The 19,336-nt window shown below is 42.4% G+C and overlaps 1 protein-coding gene across 1 annotated transcript; it reads left to right on the forward strand.

Moving 5' to 3' along the window:
- Positions 1–7,257: 7,257 nt before the first annotated feature.
- On the forward strand, positions 7,258–9,808 carry LOC108802169 (alpha-1,4-N-acetylglucosaminyltransferase-like). The gene is made up of 4 exons (XM_018574037.1): positions 7,258–7,275; positions 7,643–8,195; positions 9,336–9,408; positions 9,757–9,808. The coding sequence occupies exons 1-4, from the start codon at positions 7,258–7,260 to the stop codon at positions 9,806–9,808; spliced, it is 696 nt and encodes a 231-aa protein (XP_018429539.1).
- The last annotated feature ends 9,528 nt before the right edge of the window (positions 9,809–19,336 follow it).

The following is a 19,336-nucleotide window of genomic DNA, read 5'->3' on the forward strand; positions in this document are numbered from 1 at the left end:
TGCCGGTCCCGAGATCCGCTGTGCCCGATGCGGCCGGGATCGACACGGCTATGTGACAGGAGATCAAAGGGAGTTCAGTATACGAACTCCCTTTGATCTCCTCTCAGTCCCCGAATGCAGGAAGTGATGCATATTACATCACTTCCTGCATTCAGTGTCACTTTCCAGCTACAGAAGCTGATGAAGCTGATCTCTGCTGCATCAGCTTCTCTTGGGGTCCCTAGGTGACATTAGGGGTCTTGGAGACCCCTGATGTCTCCATAAAGAGGACCTGTCATGTAAATTGGCTATTATATCGGGGGCTTCTTATCCCCCGATGTAATAGCAATAAAGTTGTGTGTCAAAAAAAAAAGTAATACAAAAATTAAAGAATCATAAAAAAAATAAATCATAAAAAAATGTAAAAAGAAATTTTTTTTTAATTCCCCGCCCACCACATACACACTCAGATATGCGTCGGGCGCGCCTATGTGCGAAAACGCTGATTGCGCCTATTGTGCCGCACATGTTACATATCGCCGCAAACGTCGGAGTGAGAGCAATAATTTTAGGGCCATTAATCACCGATAACACTAAACTGATGAGCAGTAAAAGCGTTTTAAGCGTCGCCTATGGGCGTATTTTGCAGTCGCACGCAATTTTAAGGCTTGACATGTTTTGTGTCTATTTACCCGACGTGACCCCGACTTTTATTACCAAAAATATGGGTAAGAATAAATGTTTTATAACATAACGTAGGGAAACTTTTTTTTTTTTCTTTTACGTTTACGGTACTTTTTTCATTATATAGTTTAAAAAAATCCCCCCCCGTGGTGATTATATACCTCCAAAAGAAAGCTCTATCTGTCCCCAAAAAATGTTAACATAAAGTGCAAGGCCGATAGTCCGGTCATGCTGACTGGTGAAATTTTTGACTGACTGGTGAGACACCCTGAATTTTTTCAAGCCCTGCTCATGGCTATAGGGTTAAATAGTTGTAGTTATTGTTATGCATACCTGATGCGCATTATCTCTGCATAATTTTTCACAATGATATGATCTAGTTCCTCTTTTTTATTGTGTGGATATACTTTGCTTGGCATGTCTAGATCTCAGTCTGCGTACTGATACATGTCCTATAATGCATGTCAATGCTTGATCGTATGTGTATTGTTTTTATTTTTCTCAATAAAAATCTAACATGTTAAAAAAAAAAAAATGGTGTCTGGTTAGATGCATGGAGCTTAGGAAAGCTACTGAGCAATGCTAAGGGCTGTCTTTATGGAGAAATACAGTAAAGTCCTGAAACTAAGATACTGGGAGTGCATGGGACAACCTGATGTCGGTGAGACACAAATATGCTATAAAGTCAAGTGAACTGTCATGTTTTCTTTATGTTGAAGGAAAGCTGATTATGTGAAAGACATGGACTGTTGGCCTTTATGAGAATAAAGACTCTCCTGTTTTATGTTTAAAGTCGGCTTCAAGAGTGGTCTGTTAGTGCTCAGCATTGTGCTAAATTCTGAAAAACATCACAGTATATATATATGTGATATTTGATAAAGGATAATATAGGTGGAAGATATACACTGAGTGGCCAGATTATTATGACCACCCCATCAGTACTTCGTTGGGCCACGAGATAACTCCACGAGATGACTTCGTTGGGCCGCCTGGTGACTCCACGAGATGGTGAAAGGTGATGCGAGGAATCTGACTTAGGCACTGTTGCCCTTCTGTTGTCTTGTACCAGTCTTGCCCCTCCCCCGTTCTGCCCTAACATTGCCTATTCGCTGACGGCCACAATTCGCACGTTCACACCCAGATTTTCGGCTGACAGCCCGGTCTTTAAACACTTTAACAATGAGCCCCTCTTGAACATTTAACGAATTCTGCTGTTTTGCTGATACTCGCTCCACGGCTCCGAGCGCCAACAATCATCCCACGTTCAAAGGATGTTAAATGGCGTTGTTTCCCCGTATCTTCCTAAACAAATCACTTCTACTGTCGTGGTAACCAACCTGCTTCCCTATTTATAATGGTCTGGCCCTCTAGCAACTTCAGCGCCAAATTATAGCTAATTTGCCTACAAACGTCAGGTGGTCATAATAATCCGGCCACTCAGTGTATATAATAATCCGGCCACTCAGTGTATATAATAATCCGGCCACTCAGTGTATAAGAAATACTAAAACATTTCTATTTTAAGCTAATAAATATATCATGTAATTACTTGGACGATCAGTTATTTGTTTTGGAATTTGTTCACAAGAGATTGACTCAGATTTAACCGCAACCATAAATATCATATTAAAGAAGATCTGAAACCTCCATTTACATGGCTATGCCTATAAATTCTTCAAGTAAACTAAGTTTACTGAATAATTCATTTTACTACATCAAAGTCGTGAGATTGAAACATTCTGGTGTGCCTTTTATTGTGTTGTTGTAGATGTAAGGATCAGAGTGGGATGGGAAGGTGGAGGGGAAATGATCATCAGTTTGTATTCTGTGTATAAACTTCATCATTTGAGGTCGACATGAAAGCTGCAGAATAATTCGATTCGCTGGTTTCCGATTTGGATGAAATTTAAAATCTCCATTACTTTTGGAGGAATTTACGAGCGAATATTCATTACGACTACCACAGAAAACCATATACAGATATTAATACTAAAGCTAAATCTCCTAGACACGAATGGCATTCGGGTTCTGAATTTCTGAATTGCATTCAGGAGCTCCCAAATGCCATTCGGGTCTGAGAGCCATATCCATATATTATTAAATCTGGGCTCCGAGACCTGAATGGCATTCAGGAGCTCCCGAATGCCATTCGGATCTAGGAGCCTCAGCTTCAGTATTATACAGTATCTATATATATATATATGGCTCCCATGCATGTTGCCGTAATGAAAATTCGTATTGAGATCAATCTGGATGCATTTAACCGAAACCCCCCCCCCACATCTGATTGGCCAGAAAAGTCACATGTCCGATTCAGTTAGGTTTTTGAATGAAATTCGGACGGGATCAGAAATTCGTAAACGTAAATTCGGATTCAGACGCATTCGGATGCATTGGGGTTTGGAAATTCGGATGCGTCCCAATGTCTGAATTTTGAAAATTTTTAAGAATTTTGATTCAGAACGAAACAAATCGTACATGTCTAATTTTGAGGTCATGGAGAATTAGGGGGGACAACTGCTTGTTCCTTAAAGGAGAACTATGAGGTGAGTGCTTTTCACTCACCTCATAGTTCTAGCCGACCTGTGACAATGAGACTGTCACAGGTCGGGTCAGTAGATCGGGAGGTGAGCGAACACATACCGGCGTTCGTTTACTTCTCGATCCTGTCACGGCTCTCTGACATGACAGGGGAGGGACTGGATTCCCCCCTCCCCGCTCCGATCCTCCAGCGCTGACTGGCGGAACGGACGGGGGAGGGGGAGGCAGAGCCAGCTGTCACTCACGCAACTGGGCGGATCCAGACATAATTGTCGGGATCCGCGTCAGCTGCGGCGTCTCAGTATACCGCGAGCTGTAGCTCCCTATATACTGAGCTTAGGGTGACGGGAGGACACTAGTTTGTGTCCTCACGTTACCCTTCGGAGAACTATGGGGAAAAGCCTTAACCCCATAGTTCTCCTTTAAGTAACAAGTCTTGTGATGCCAGCACTTTCCACCTTTAATTCTACTGCTTCACTATATTGACAAAATGTGTGTACTTCGGACCATCACACCCAAAAGAGCTTGCTGAACATCCCATACCAAAACTATAGGTATTAGTATGAATCTGTCCCTCCTTGCGGCATATTGGTTTTCTAACTCTATTCCTCAAGGTTAAGGGTTCTTTTTTCTGATAGATGATCACAGTGTGCCAGTCCTCAGCCCCCGTTCTCACTGCCTGATCCCCTCTTGTGATATTTATAAAATGTAAAACTTGATTTTTAACTATTTTTTAGGGGGGGCAGTGAAGATTCCCACCAATCTACCCCCATCATGAATGGGTTATTTATTTATTTTACTCTAAATAATATACATCACTAGAGGGCTTCAGAGAATAATATATAATGTAGCTGCTGTGGGGACTGCTACAATTAAAAAGATCGGCTGCAGTCCCCTCCTCCAGCAGCCATTTTGGGGGTAGCCATTATGGAGCCATTGGGCTCCATTTATATGGTTCTATATAGTGGCTCCCTAGTGGGGGCCATCAGAAGTAAACAAAGGATCTGATTAGCAACCTAGTTTACAGCAAAGCCACTGATTGGCTAATCAATGACATAGCTGACAATCAGCCTAAAAGTACCAAAATCTTATTGTGAGGAGAAGAGAGTGGCTGGAGATTTTTGTTAAAAAGCATTTGAGTCAACTGGGAAGGTTTGAAATTAATTGCAATGGGGAAGACAAAAATGGATCGTTTTTAAGGGCACAATGGGCTTCAAAATAGCTCCTGAGGGTTACAGAAGCCTCTTTCAACTCTCATAAACATGTTTATGTGCCAAAAATAACCCCTTATTAGCTCTTATTAGATTATGTTTTATTTTTTTCAAAGGAACACTAAGTAGTAGACATGTAAGCTGTGGGAAAATTCTGTTTGGTACTTGTGTGCATGAAAAATAGGGACCTTAGATTGTAAGTCCCCCAAAAGGCACAGACTGATGTGCAATATGCTAAAGCACACCAAACATTTCCTGCACTGTAACATATTAATAATAAAAATTAATAAAAATTATAATAATAAAAATTATAATAATAATTAGGGCTGGTAATGATTAAAATTTTCCTGTTCGATTAATAGCACATGACCTGCACGTCCATGCAGGTGCGGGTGTCCATACTCGTACGCTGACAGGATGAATCCTGTCTCCGTCCGATACCAGCACCCATACGGACCTGCACTTGGGGTGAGCATAGGGCGGCGTACGGCTGCATACTCCCATAGAGAAGGACAGGGGCTGCATACTAATCACACGCAGCACCGGTCCTTCCTGGGAGCTGCACGATACGGCCGTGCACGCAGCACGGAGCTGTATGTGCCGGCCTTTTCTCGTGTGAATTAGGCCTTAAAAGTTATTTGATATAGTGGATAATACGCTATTGGCTATTCTATGCTGTTCCAAGATTCATGATGACAATACCCTGAGAGTTTCCCAGTAGCTTAGTGTTTAGTACTTCTGCCTTGGAGCAGTGGAGTCCCCAGTTTGTACCCTGGCCAAGACACGCATGGGGATTGCAAGTATTCCCTATGCGTGTTTTTTTATTTAAAAAACTCCCCAAGAGTGCTCACATCTTTATTGAGGTCACATATGTCAATTACAAGGCCCATGGGCCAAAAACAGCCCACTACCAGTTTCTCTTTGGTCCACCAGTCCTGAGCTGTGTACAGGCAATTTGTGTGAGGGAACTACAAGTGTTAGCAGTACATGCTGTCCCTGCTGACTGGTAGTGGTATAAGTTTAAAGTTGCATTTATCTACATATAGAGAGATGTATATGTTCGTGCATGCATATGCCTGTTGGTGCATGTGTGTGTATATCCATGCAGGCCGGATACATATCCATAGCTGCTTACCATCAGATTGTGGGCTTTACAAAGGAATGGAATTGACAGCAAGTGAGGATAAATTGTTGAAGAAAAAAAAAGCAACTATTACTACCACTGGCCAGTTCAATATACTAGTGTCCTGCCCCCCCCCAAGAAAAACAACAAGGAAAAACAATTAAAATAAAAAGATAAAGCGAAGTATGCACATTACACCTTGGTGAACTAAACTTAATCTAAAACAAAATATAGTTAGAATAAAGGAACAAGCAAAAGCCATGCAATGGTTAAAAACAACATTACAACCACAAAATAAAAACACACATTCAAGTCCATAGTTTGGCAGCATCAGATTGTGGTCTTCTCAAAAGTTGCACCAATTGACAGCCGGTAAGGCTAAATTGTTGGGTGAAAAAAACAAAGGCGAATATCAGTGGCCACTTCTACACCCAAGGATAGAAAAAACAAAGAGATAATGTACATAAATAAACAAAAAAACTCCAAAAATAATGTTAAATCTGCATGTTACACCTGTTGGGAAATAAGGAGGTTAGAAAAATACCTCCGAGTCATACTAAAGGAACAAGAACAAGGCGTGCAACGTTTTCATCATTAGGAGACGCTGAGGAGCGCACATTGGGAGTTTAAACCTGCATATATAATGAAACCAACAAAACATTATTGAACCAAAAGTCACATCAGATAACAACAAGATTTAACCAAACATTTCTCACATTTCTTATCTGATCACTCAGTTTCTAGTAGACACATACATGTCAATCTGCATTTGAGCAAACCGGTCATGAACCAGTGTGAGCGTTATATAAAGATAATTGGAGGCGTGTTCAACATTTTTTTTTTTTCTTCATGCCAAACCAGCATAACATTGGAGGCTCTTCAGAGTGCATTGGTTATGGTGGTGAGAGTCAGCCAGGCTTTACACAGCCATGATCCTGCCATCATACACTATTGTCATGTCATTCACCCCCCCAACCACCTGTTCACACTGGCCATGCATGAAACACCCGATTGCATGCGATTAACATACGGTACTGCACAACACGAGATTCCTGTGATGGCAGTGCAGGAGGTGCCTTGCACTGCTATTCCTTTGAATGTCCCCCCCCCCTCAAATGCGCCTCTCACTCACAATAATGTTACCACAGGACCATGCATTCTAATGCATCTACAAATGTAGGGCATGCAGTACATTGTTGAAATGCAACACAACGCACGGTAATGTGGTACTGTTGAGTGCCGGAGGAAAGTGCATCCGGGGCGGCATTGACATGAATGCAAACACAATGCACGTCTTGCACTGTAACGCATATGGCAGGTGCTTCCCCTGATCCCTCACGCCCTCGGTGTGAACGCACAGTGGCCTGGAACACACAACCTGCCAGGAACACACAACACACCTGCTGTGAGATGACAGTGCAGGAGGTGTGCTCACACCAGCAACATGCCATGAACGCACAAAGCACCTGCCTGTTATGACAGTGCAGGATGTTTGTTGCATGCTATTCTCCACACGCCAGCGCTAGGTCAGGTAAAGCATTTGTTTTTTAAAATGTGTTCTTACTATGCTCGGGGTGCTTTTTCAAACTTTTTTGGTCAGAGGGTTACAATTCTAATGTATTCCTGTTGTTGGTGTAAGTTTCCCATATGTGACTGCATGCTAAACACTCTTTTTAAATTTCTCACGCCACTATTTGTATGTCGTAGAGCTTAAAGCGCATGCAATACGACGCGCACGTACGTAAATACATAGCTACGCGACTACTAGGCATGATGCCATTTCAGAATGCTCATGTTCGTTCCGTAAATACGGTTGCATCTGCTTTCTCGCGTGTATGCGCACACGCATGCCAAACGTGCGCGTGTTTGCATTAGTAAATCAGGCTCAATGTCTCTGTCTTTGGTGTCTATACCTGTATTTATACAAGAAAGTACCTTGCTTGCCCTTTCTATCTAGTTTAGCAGGTCACAGCTCACGCCTATAGCAGGTATGTGGTAATGCTGCAGCTGCCCCTAAAAAGGTGAATTGACGTAGTATTTGGAATGTGAAGAAATGTTCTTATGTTATGGTCTCATGCTATGCTGTACTTTTCTTCATTACCAGGTAGACCCTAAAAAAGAAATCTACTGGACCCATGTTAGCGCAGATGCCTGTAGGTTTGCCATGATATGGAAATACGGCGGCATTTACATGGATACGGATGTCATCTCCCTTCGTCCAATACCTGAGGACCATTTTCTAGCAACTGAGGGTTTCACAGCTACTAGTAGCGGTGTTTTTGGTCTCTCCTCACATTACCAGTTGGCGTGGCAGTTTATGGAGAACTTAGTTGAGAACTACAGGGGGGAAATATTGGGACACCAAGGGCCAGGAGTTTTTACACGTATTGTGAGAAAATTGTGCGGCTGGCCAGTATTTAACTCTACGGATGATGTCATGGGTTCAAACATAAGTTATTTTCACCCTCAACGTTTCTACCCCATCTTGTACTATGAAGTCTGGCAGAATTTGCCAACTTTGAATAACTCCTATGCCTTAAATCTTTGGAATTACATGAATAACAAAGGTATATCTATGGTACCTGGAAGCAACACATTGGTGGAACATATCTACCAAAAATACTGCCCTACCACCTATGAATACCGTATATACTCGAGTATAAGCCGTCCCGAATATAAGCCGAGGTACCTAATTTTACCACAAAAAACTGGGAAAAAGTATTGAATCCCCCCGGCCCAGTCCGCCCCTGCACATCATCTGAGGGGAAAAATACCTTTCCCTGAGATCTTACAAATGAGATGTCCCAGCAATGCACTGCTGATGTAACCTTCCCAGGATGCATCTAATAGGCATGGGCTACATCACTGATGCCTAAGAGGATCGGGAAGTAGAAAAACGAATTGTAAGTAAAAAAAAATATGGTTACTTAACTAATGAATGTAAGATGATTTCATGTCAGCATGACAATGTGATTTTTAGTGAAAGGGGGTAAAACACAGATTATGTGGCTCATTTAGAGCAGAACCCTCCTATCCTTTTCAGTCAAGAAATATGACATCTTAGTCTCTTCTTGGATTTAAGTTGCTATAGTGCTGCACATGTGATAAGCTACGACACCAGCCATATGAGGGCTTGAAGATTCAGTTTAGAGCTGAAATAATCTCACTGGCAACCTTGGCAGTTGGCATGCCTTAAAAGTAACTGTATTGGGTTAATCAACTGAGTTGAGTCCATTCCTGATTCACCAAAAGTCCTGAGCAGAATCCCATTTAAAATGATTTAGTGGGTGCTGAGGAAGCCAGTGGATGGCATCACATAGATCAACATGTAGAAGAATAAGCCACCAGCACACATGAGGTCCACTTTATCTTCCCGTTTTTATTGAGGTCAGGTAAACATGGTATCACATAAAACGTAATGTTTTTGAACCTTAAGTGGTCCCTTCATCAGGGAAAGAAAAGTGTGGCTCCATCGCACTTTTCTTTGCATTCAGAGAGATCCAGTATATCAACTGTCCAGTATTCTCCAGTGCAGTTTGTGTAAAAGATCTTTATTCTACTTTCCAACCACTTCCAGTTTATTATCCACCTCTGTGCTTCCAAAAGTGCTCCACCCTCAATTAAAAATATCCTCATCCCCTTAGGTGGAAGTTATCTATTATAACTCATGCCAATTGCACCTGTGTTATGCAGGGAAAAATCAACTTTCTTATTCCCTCCATGGCAATGTAGAGATGATAAAGTGTATGATTCAGCTAAAAGAAAATAAGAGTCGACCATAGTTATGTTCTCCACAGGAGAGGAGGAACAACAGTTTTCAGGTCTAAGATTTCCACCAATCATAGAACAGGACCTCAGTTACACGCTACGGTGAGAAGAAGAAGGGGCCAGAAAGCTGTAAACACTCCTTACAACCTGACTCTCTTATTGAATACATTGATTTACTTTAAAATAATTCTGGAGATTGTAACTTGATTATATTGCTGAGGTGTCTATAATTTTGTAATAACCTTTTATCAATAAAAGTATTGAAAATAAAAATTATTTTCATATTTGATTTTGGGTTGGCTCTTGTATGTTGTGTCTTTTCTGGGTATTTTCTTTTACATTTTAGATAGTCTAAAGGCAAGCTCAGCCTGCAGTATTTAAAATGCTTTGACATTAATTGACACGCCTAGAGGGCTCATTTTCTTCTGTGTTCAACCCCTATCTCTTTAGGTATATGGATTCTCTTGGTGGCACACTGCCAGAGCTGCTGCACGTCCTGTAATTCACCAGGGATTGAAGAGAGGGGATTGCTCTGCACCTATGGCTCTGCACCAATGTCAGCTTCCAGAGCCAACATCCTGCTGACACAGAGCAAGTAGCCATTTCTTGGGTGTGGTAACTCGTCTCTGGATATTAACCAGGATCCCCACTGCAGTATTGGTAAGATCACTCATACGTTGTAAATGGAGAAGACTATCCCATGATGGACTACAATCTCAATACAAAGTAGTAAACTAAACCTGAGATTGTAGTCCATTACGGGAGGGAACTTGGAGCGGTGACTACTCTACATCACACACAGGGACCATGGGGAACAGACGTAGCCCCCCTCCAGAAGGAAGGACCAAACAGAGATGATTTGAGGATCTATAGCCGAGTGATACACAAATAAGATACATTGCTGTTTATAGTTAAGGTTCTTGAATGTATTTTTAAGGTTTAATTCCTGAGATTAGTGTCACTTTAATAAAAGGTTGTTTTAACTCTAAGCAGAAGACTTGGCCGCTGATATCTTGCATGCACATATAACATTGTTTATTTCAAAATCCACCATTTTGAAGCGCCCTTTGGGAGGATCACTAAAGCCGATTGTTTTCATGTTTGATGCTATTTTAGTTGACCAGGAATGGCGCTTACACTGGATGTTGCTTTTCCTCTATATGTCAGCCCCGAAGATGGCTCTGTGATTAGCACCCTCATTTTGCAACACTGAGGTTCTCTGGGTCTAGCTCTGCGTTCAATACTCAGCTGTGACCCCTTTAATCTTAAAAATATTATTTTCCAGTTTGGATTTTGAACATGTATGTAGCAAATTGTACAGATCTTATTCAAGACACTGAAAATGAGGCCCAAAGCCCGTATAACAAACAATTAGATCCATGTTTTCATATTCTGCACCATACCATGCACATATATGTCCTCGTGTCCAGGGTATAACACCTTCCAATAAGTCCTGATGCAAAAGTTATTTGATTTCCCCCTTACCTCTTCCTTATCAATATTTATAGTCCTTTCCACCATAGTTACTCCTGGGCTAAACCCTTTTCTTTTTATCCTCTCTTTCAAGGTGCATAGTGAGAATACCCGAAGATAAGATGGATATAGAAAATGAATTCCTGTGTGTGAAGTGCCCAGTAACAATGGTATAATGGTGTAAACTACCCTGGTAGACAGGAAGACAGTCAGGAATTACAGCAGAGAGGCCACCCTCTTCCATTGCGCCATGATCCAGTTCTGATGCTCAAGTGCCCTTTGTCTGCACTTTTGGCAGTGGACAGGGATCAGCATGGGCACCCTGACTGCTCTGCGACTATGTACCCCCCCTTGATACTCAACAAACTGATCACTGTGTGTTCTATCTATCTATCTATTTATCTAAATAATTTATAGCCAAAACTCTATCTATCTATCTATCTATCTATCTATCTATCTATCTATCTATCTATCTATCTATCTATCTATCTATCTATCATACTCACCCAATGGAACCCAACTCACTCTATTTGTAGGTTAAATGCCTGTGTGCTTATCCACAAAAATATCCATAGAAATTCAAAGTAGGTATGAAGACACTCACAGGTCCTGCAGTGAAGATAAGTCAAAGAATGTTATTGTCAACGTTTCAACAGAGATCAAGATGATGAAGAGGGACTGAGCTCCCTCGAAACGTTGACATTAAAATAATTCTGACTCCGATTGTTATACTAGCGATTTATCACTTGCTGAGACCTCTATGCTTGGCCTGTATAAGCAGATGTAATCACTGTGGACAATCCTTATCAGATAGCCGAACTCACCAAATACCTTTTTCATCCACAAAGGTGCTTTATTCTGTACATCAGGTTACAGCTGCAGACAACAGGATACAGCAGATGAATGCATTGGCAGTATTTAAGGCGGACAAAGATGATAATGTTTCAAGCATGCAATGCAGATTAACATGTGGCCCTGTTAGAAGCATCCATGACACAGGAAATGCTATTGAAGAAGAAGGGCGAAGCACAGGGCTTGGAGAACAAATTGCCTGGGAGCTAAGTGGCGTAAAAAATTTGGATTTGAACTGTTTGGGATATATTGAGTGCTTGATTTTTTGAATACTTGTTGTCTCCCTTCCTTTTTAGACCCTTTTTTAGTATTTAAAAACTCTTTTTCCTTTTCTGTCAGTTTTTTTAAACTGTTCCCTTTTTTTTTATCACAGTAAGATCAGTTAGGGTCTGGAACTCACTGCCACAGGCGGTGATTTCAGCAAATAATGTGGAATTGTTCAAGAAACTTTTGGACGATTTCTTAAGGGACCGTAATATATAGGGGTACGGGTACTCCTAGAATGAGAAATACATCATAGATGTGAGGGAGGGTAACACGTAAAAACATGTGCAATAACCAAAATGACCACAAGATGGCGGTATATGAACTCAGCCATACAACATCTATGAGAAAATGGTTTAGGGAAAATAAACGATATACATTATTATCTCACATTTATGTTAACATCGACTGTAGCTATGCATATGTGAAATCTCACAACTGCGTAACAGCACAAAAATTCGGAAAAATGTTGCAAGACCCATGAGTGCCTCTATACCTACATTGGATAAATATGTCAATTCTTAATGTCTTATATTTTTAAACTCCATATTATACTGCCAACTAGATGGCAAAATATAGAGCTGTCAATGCATTTCTCAGATGTGTTATTTGCTTCTCCAGGGGAATGATGGAGGTTTTCATCAATGCACATATTAGTTAGTTGCACCATAAGCTGAAAGGCTATAACTCACATTGGGTGGTGGAGGGGCATGCAAGGAGAAGGACCAGATCACCAATGCCTCCACATATGCCAAACTAACTCTTCAGTAATGACAAGAGAATGACCTGACCTGAGAAGTGGGGGAATCACCCAGATGTAGCGGGACCTCCCAACCATATCCCTCAGGGATCTCACTGGACGAGGGACATGCGTACGTGGTGCCATGCAGAAGACTTTGTGTGAACAATAATCATTTGCTGATGTTTCATGTTTTTAGTCCTGAAAATTTATTTGATAAATAATTTATAGCCAAAACTCTATCTATCTATCTATCTATCTATCTATCTATCTATCTATCTATCTACCTACCTATCTATCTATTATCTATCTATCTATCTATCTATCTATCTATCTATCTATCTATCTACCTATCTATTATCTATCTATCTATCTATCTATCTATCTATCTATCTATCTATCTATCTATCTATCTATTTATCTATCTGTCTATTTATCTATCTATCTATCTATCTATTATACTCTCCCAAACACGAGCTCAGCTGATTGTCAATCAAAATGATACTTGTGGGCCAGATAAACTAAGATTGGCGGTTGTTGAGGAATGTGGATTGTCATACGTGATATCCTTTTATGGCGCATCGCATGTCAAATAAATTATTATTTTTACAATGTATATAATTTATATGTCACTGTTAGATAATTCAACAATTATAATATTTTTAAGTGTCTTAGGGTGATTGCGCGAATTGAGTTTGATGAAATGTCCAGGGGAGTAAATACATGTGTGACTTTATTTGACTATATAAAGTAGTCCAGAAGTACTCGAAAGGTACAAAAGTCAACACAAATACACAAGGACAACAGCTCTATATACAAGAAGTAAGTACAGATAACAGACAATATGTTTGTGTATTAAGGGATAAGACCAGTTGTCAATGTGTGTGTTGCATGTAAAAATAACCTATGACAGGTATGAGTGATCCTTTCATAGGTGAACATTGTAACATAATGAGACACAATTTTCATCACATATGAATTCTATTTTATAATAAGTCTTAGCTATGTTCACTCTGACAGTTGAACTTTACATATGTGTTCTATTTATAGATATAATAAGTCTTGATAGCTGTTTATTCTTTCAGATTTTAGAATGAAGTCCATACATGGAATTCTCTTTCTAAAACCTTCATACATTCAGTCTAGCACGGGGTTATATATTGTTGGCCCATTCTTTACTTCCTCTAAATGCAATCCGAATCATAAATTGGAGGTGTACCTGTTTCTTACAGGCACATAGTATAATGTGTAACTGTTCTGCACCGAGCGCTCATAAAAAATAGCGGACCTTTAAGGTTCCCATATTAGACATGTAACGAGGGATTTCAGAGACTCAAAGTCAATGACAAAAGTGGTTACATGTAAGACCGGGACCAGCGTTTTTTGTGTATAAATGTTTGGTGTTCTACAGTGGTATTGTGTGGCAATCCCACTGTAGAATTGGATGTGATGATCACCTGGGACTCTCAGCCAGATGGGCTGAGACGTGTCAGGAAGCAAGGGATTGTCTGGATTCTGCTTGAGATCCTGGAACTGGGAGGTTTCAACGTAATTCTGGAGGAAAGATGAGATCCCTAGTCCTGGGTCCAGGCTTTAGCAGTGGCCGGCATTCGATAATTGCACAGGTGTGCACAGCCATTAAGAAAAGGATGCTGGCTAGGGGAACGAGCTCCTGCTAGGAAAGAGGAACAGACCGTGCTCAGGTGTCAGGAGAACACCCCTAGAAGTCAGAGAGAAGTCAGGTGGTGAGTGTGTTGGAGGCACACCAAGACAGCCAGGGAGGCTGGGAGAGAACTGGTGAGGCTAAGAGAGCCGTGAGCCTGAGGGGCCACCAGTACAAGTGTGCGACAGCATTTCAAAGAGGACCAGTGGGTCAGAAGTGCTACTGTTTAAAGTGGAAGCCAGGAGGCTATTCTTGTGTTGTTTTAAAGCCTTTTATGAATGTTACGCTGAACAACCCCTGCGTGGGTATCCAAAATGGATATATGAACTTTGTGTTGAATAAAAGTGGGCTACCGAGCCCTTAAACCGAAGATATTGCAAGTAGACTGCATTCTTAAAGGAGAACTATGGGGTTAAGGCTTTTCCCCATAGTTCTCCTTAGGGTAATGGGAGGACACAAACTAGCGTCCTCCCGTCACCCGAGGCTCAGTATACCGCGAGCTGTAGCTCCCTATATACTGAGACGCCGCAGCCGGAACGGATCCCGACAATTGTGCCGGGATCCGCCCAGCTGCGTGATTGACAGCTGGCTCTGCCTATCTAGAGGCAGAACCAGCTGTACCCGCCCCCTCCCCCATCCGTTCCGCCAGTCAGCGCTGGCGGATCGGAGCGGGGAGGGGGGAATCCAGCCCCTCCCCTGTCACGGCAGAGAGCCGTGACAGGTTCGAGAGGTGAGCGAACGTCGGTATGTGTTCGCTCACCTCCCGATCTACTGAGCCGACCTGTGACAGTCTCATTGTCACAGGTCGGCTAGAACAATGAGGTGAGTGTGAAAAGCACTGCCGTGACAGGGGAGGGGCTGGAATCCCCCCTCCCCGCTCCGATCCGCCAGCGCTGACTGGCGGAACGGACAGGGGAGGGGGCGGGTACAGCTGGCTCTGCCTCTAGATAGGCAGAGCCAGCTGTCAGTCACGCAGCTGGGCGGATCCCGGCATAATTGTCGGGATCCGCTCCGGCTGCGGCGTCTCAGTATACCGCGAGCTGCAGCTCGCTGTATACTAAGCCTAGGGTAATGGGAGGACGCTAGTTTGTGTCCTCCCGTTACCCTAAGGAGAACTATGGGGAAAAGCCCTAACCCCATAGTTCTCCTTTAAATACTAAAATCACCTGCGTGTGTCTCATTCCTTGCCATCCACATCCACTCACTATCACAATACATTCACAAAATTGTACTTAACAAGAGCCACGGTTTTTCAGGAATCAGTCTTTACTGTCCAAGTGGGAATATGAAAGGATAACGTTTCTGCTCAACGCGTTGACAGCTTTGTCAGGAGCTTGTAAGACCTGTCGCAATGAGGTAAAGTTGAAGATATGTCCAAGTGGGGAGAGTTGTTCTACAACCCCAATTCCAAAAAAGTTGGGACGCTGAGTAAAATCTACATAAAGACAGAATGCAATGATTTAGTAGACTTAGTAGAGTTTGTTCATGATAATGGTAATCAGCATGGATTTAGGAAGGACTGTTCCTGCCAGACCAACCTACTAAGATTCTACGAGGAGGTAAGTAGAGATCTGGATGGAGGGAGGCTGGTGGATGTGGTATATCTGGATTTTTCAAAAGCGTTTGACATGGTAGAACATAAACGCTTACTACACAAGCTGAGGTCTATGGGCATAGATGAAATGTTGTGTACATGGATAGAGAATTGGGTACATGACCGTGTCCAGAGAGTATCGATTAATGGCTCCTTTTCAGATTGGTTTAGGGTCATGAGTGGCGTGCCTCAGGGTTCTGTGCTGGGCCCCATATTATTCAACCTGTTTATTAATGACATCGGGGAGGGCGTGAATAGCCACGTTTCCGTGTTTGCTGATGACACTAAAATCGGGAGGGTAATAGACACAGAATTAGACATTATAAAATTACAGGAGGACCTCGATCAAATAGGGGAGTTGGCAGCTATTTGGCAGATGAGGTTTAATGTCGATAATTGTAAAGTAATGCACAAAAACAAATTAACACACTATGCAAAAGAAAAAGTCAAGGTTGGTGGGGTAATGCAGGCCGACCAGCGGCAGTTGGATATATCCACTTACCCCACCAAGAAGAACTCAGTGCGAAGGAGAGAACTCTGACACCACTGAGATCCTAATTAGTGGAGCAATGACAGTCTCCCCGACACCTGAGCGGGTCCAGAATGCTGAACCGTAAAAATAAAAGACCGTCCAATGAAAAGTGAGAAAAGGCAACAAGCATAAATCAGGTATGGTAGTATAAGAGAGGTTGCCCATATGCCATCAGGTTGCACAGAATGTCAATGAGGTGTATGTCAAAGCAAAATAGACTGTAAAGGTCGCATGAACCACAAGGGAGGCAGATAGTCACAGCCAGCGGAACCCAAATACAATAACAATAACAGTCTATGAGGTGATAAACAGTGAATATAGTATCATAAATATACAAATACAAATCAGAAAACCTTGGAAAATGTGGTGCAACGGTCGGGCAAGAAGAACAAGCCTGTCAAAATATACATAGCAAGGCCTACATCATGGATGGGCGCTTATTCCCTAAAAGGATACTCGAAATAGGATGAACCCCTGGATTAGGATGGAGTCCCGACAGTAGGTAGTAGAGAAAAACATGAAGAATATGCAGGGCCGGTGCAAGGCTTTTTGCCTACACAGGCAAAAGTGCATTTTACCGCGGCCCATTCATATGCTAATATCTCGGCCGGGACAGTGCAGGAACAGCACCAGCAAGCTCCGGAGAGAGCACAAAGCAGAGAGAGCTGGGTGAGGAGGTGTTTTTCCGCCCTCCCCCACCAGCGCCCTCAAGCGACCGCTTGTGCTGCCTGTATAGTAGTGTTGGCTCAGAGAATATGGAGGCATCAATCAGCCGAATCGTATTCCATCGCAGGGAGGGCAGATTATCTTTTCTTTCCAGCCGCCTGAGGAGAAGCGAAAGGTGATGCTTGGGGATCTGGGGTAGACGGATGTCGTCGTTTAGACGAGGTGGAGGCTTGAAGAGGGTCTTGTGTGGGTAAAAGATGAAGGTCGATCAATACCTGGCGTAGCTCGGTCAGTGAAGAGCGTTAGTAGTGTCTACCTTGGTACTGGAAGAGGAGGCAAAAGGGGAAACCCCAGCGATAAGTGATCTGGTGTTGTTGTTGGATTAGGAGAATCGGTTTTAGATCTCTCCATTTAGCGATAGTAGAAGGTGCCAGATCAACAAAAATTTGGTTGTCATACCCCTGAAAAGCCCCTGCAGGGCGGTTTTGTGATGCTTGAAGGATCGCTTCTTTCGATCTTTAGTATAAGAATTCAGCAATAACATCTCTCAGGGGACCATTGAGGGGTTTTCGCGTCAACACGCGTTAAACCCATTCCATTTCCAGGCGCTCCAAAAGTGAAGGATGGCACGAGCTCTGGGATCATAGCAATCACAGTGGCTTGTAGATCCTCGACATGTTCGGGTATGCCGCGAAATGGAAGATTAGAACGGCAAGATCTGTTTTCCAGATCCTCTAATTTAGCTTCCAATTGGCGATTATCCTCTCTCAGGGTAAGCAGATAATTATCATGGGAGGCCAGGGCAGAGTCGGCAGAATCCATGCGGATCACCAGATCAGCTGTTCTATGACCGAGATCGTGGATTTCCCTGGTGAGCTGTTCAGTGATCTGTTTGGAGTAGCTTGCAGGGCTTTCTGCAGCATTTTGTCGATTCGGTGGAGGAGATCTCTCTGTGAGGAGTCAGGGTGAGAGGAAGGGGAGAGCTCACCTCCGTCATCCGTCCGGTTGTCCTGGAGTTGAGGTCGAGTACTATCGATGTCCGGCAGAGTGAGGGAAACATTTTAGTTCAATAGGTGTTTATTGAAATTTTTCACAAACATACAGATATACAGATATCAAACAAACAGGGGGACGAGGCGGGGTAGGGTAGAGAAAACAAAAGGAGACACAAGACACTAGACGGAAGGGAAGAGTACAAGCAGCAAGGAGGGCAGAGATAGGAGGAGTGGATAGGAAAGCAAGGGAAAGAAGGAAACGGCAGAAAGGCAGAAAGACTAGAAAGGGCAGGGAGACCTGCCTCAGGAGTAGAGGTGGAAGACAGCCGTGCTGACATCCACTGTGTGAAGAGGGTGAGTAGTGGGATAGTCCGATAAATCAAGCCTCCGGGTCGCAGAGCTCCGATCGGCACGTCCTCAGTCCGCCATGCTTGGCCATGCCCCCCATGTGTTTGTTTGTTTTATGTACCTATGTGTCCTATGATTCTATGAAACGTTCTCAATAAAAACAATTTCTGTAAAAATGTAAGCTTGTTTTAAAGCAGGTTAAATTTCACATATTATTTTTTACATATGTTATTTGGTGTCTTTTGTGTATGTACTGATGTTGCTTCCCATAAGTACTGGGTCTATATTAAATTTTAGGATATTAGTCTCTTGTTACTAATTTATATCTTTTCGAATATAAAGGGTGGACTTTTAGTGTAATAGATTTATGATCATTTTCTGAATGCTAAGGACCTCTAGTGGCTAATTTTCAGAATGACAGGCATAGTGTAAATCAGCGGTATTGGTATATAAGGGAAATAGGGATAACTTAACATACATGCCTTCCACTTGACAAAGTCTATTGATGAAACATGTCGAGAGCAGGTCCACAGTGACGTCATCACATTATTAGGAAGTGGACGACACCTGTTGGCCATCATGAGCTTTTTAATGTGGTGTGGATCAAGCACGACCTATGTCAGTGTTTTTAACTTGTTTTAACCACTGGAAGACCGGGGTGTTTACACCCCCTTCCTGTCCAGGCCATTTTTCAGTATTCAGTGCTGCAGTACTTTGAATGACATTTATTAGGTCATGCAATGTTGTTGTACTGAAATGAGAGCTTTATTTAATCACTTAAAATTGCCCACGGCCGCAAAATTGCAAAAAACGACCATACCCAAAACTGACCATAGGCGGTGCTTTAAAAGCTTTTACCGCTCATCAATTTAGTGCTAACAGTGATTGATGGCCCTAAAATTAT

The sequence above is a fragment of the Nanorana parkeri genome, unplaced genomic scaffold, assembly GCF_000935625.1.
Source record: "Nanorana parkeri isolate BGI_ZX_2015 unplaced genomic scaffold, ASM93562v1 scaffold2689, whole genome shotgun sequence".
Classification (NCBI taxonomy): Eukaryota; Metazoa; Chordata; class Amphibia; order Anura; family Dicroglossidae; genus Nanorana; species Nanorana parkeri.

Excerpts from the sequence above, each read along its gene's own strand:
- LOC108802169 (XM_018574037.1), top strand. Across the intron at positions 8,196-9,335 it reads TGAATACCGTATATACTCGA|GAGAGGAGGAACAACAGTTT; the intron begins GTATAAGCCGTC and ends TGTTCTCCACAG. Across the intron at positions 9,409-9,756 it reads GACCTCAGTTACACGCTACG|GTATATGGATTCTCTTGGTG; the intron begins GTGAGAAGAAGA and ends CTATCTCTTTAG.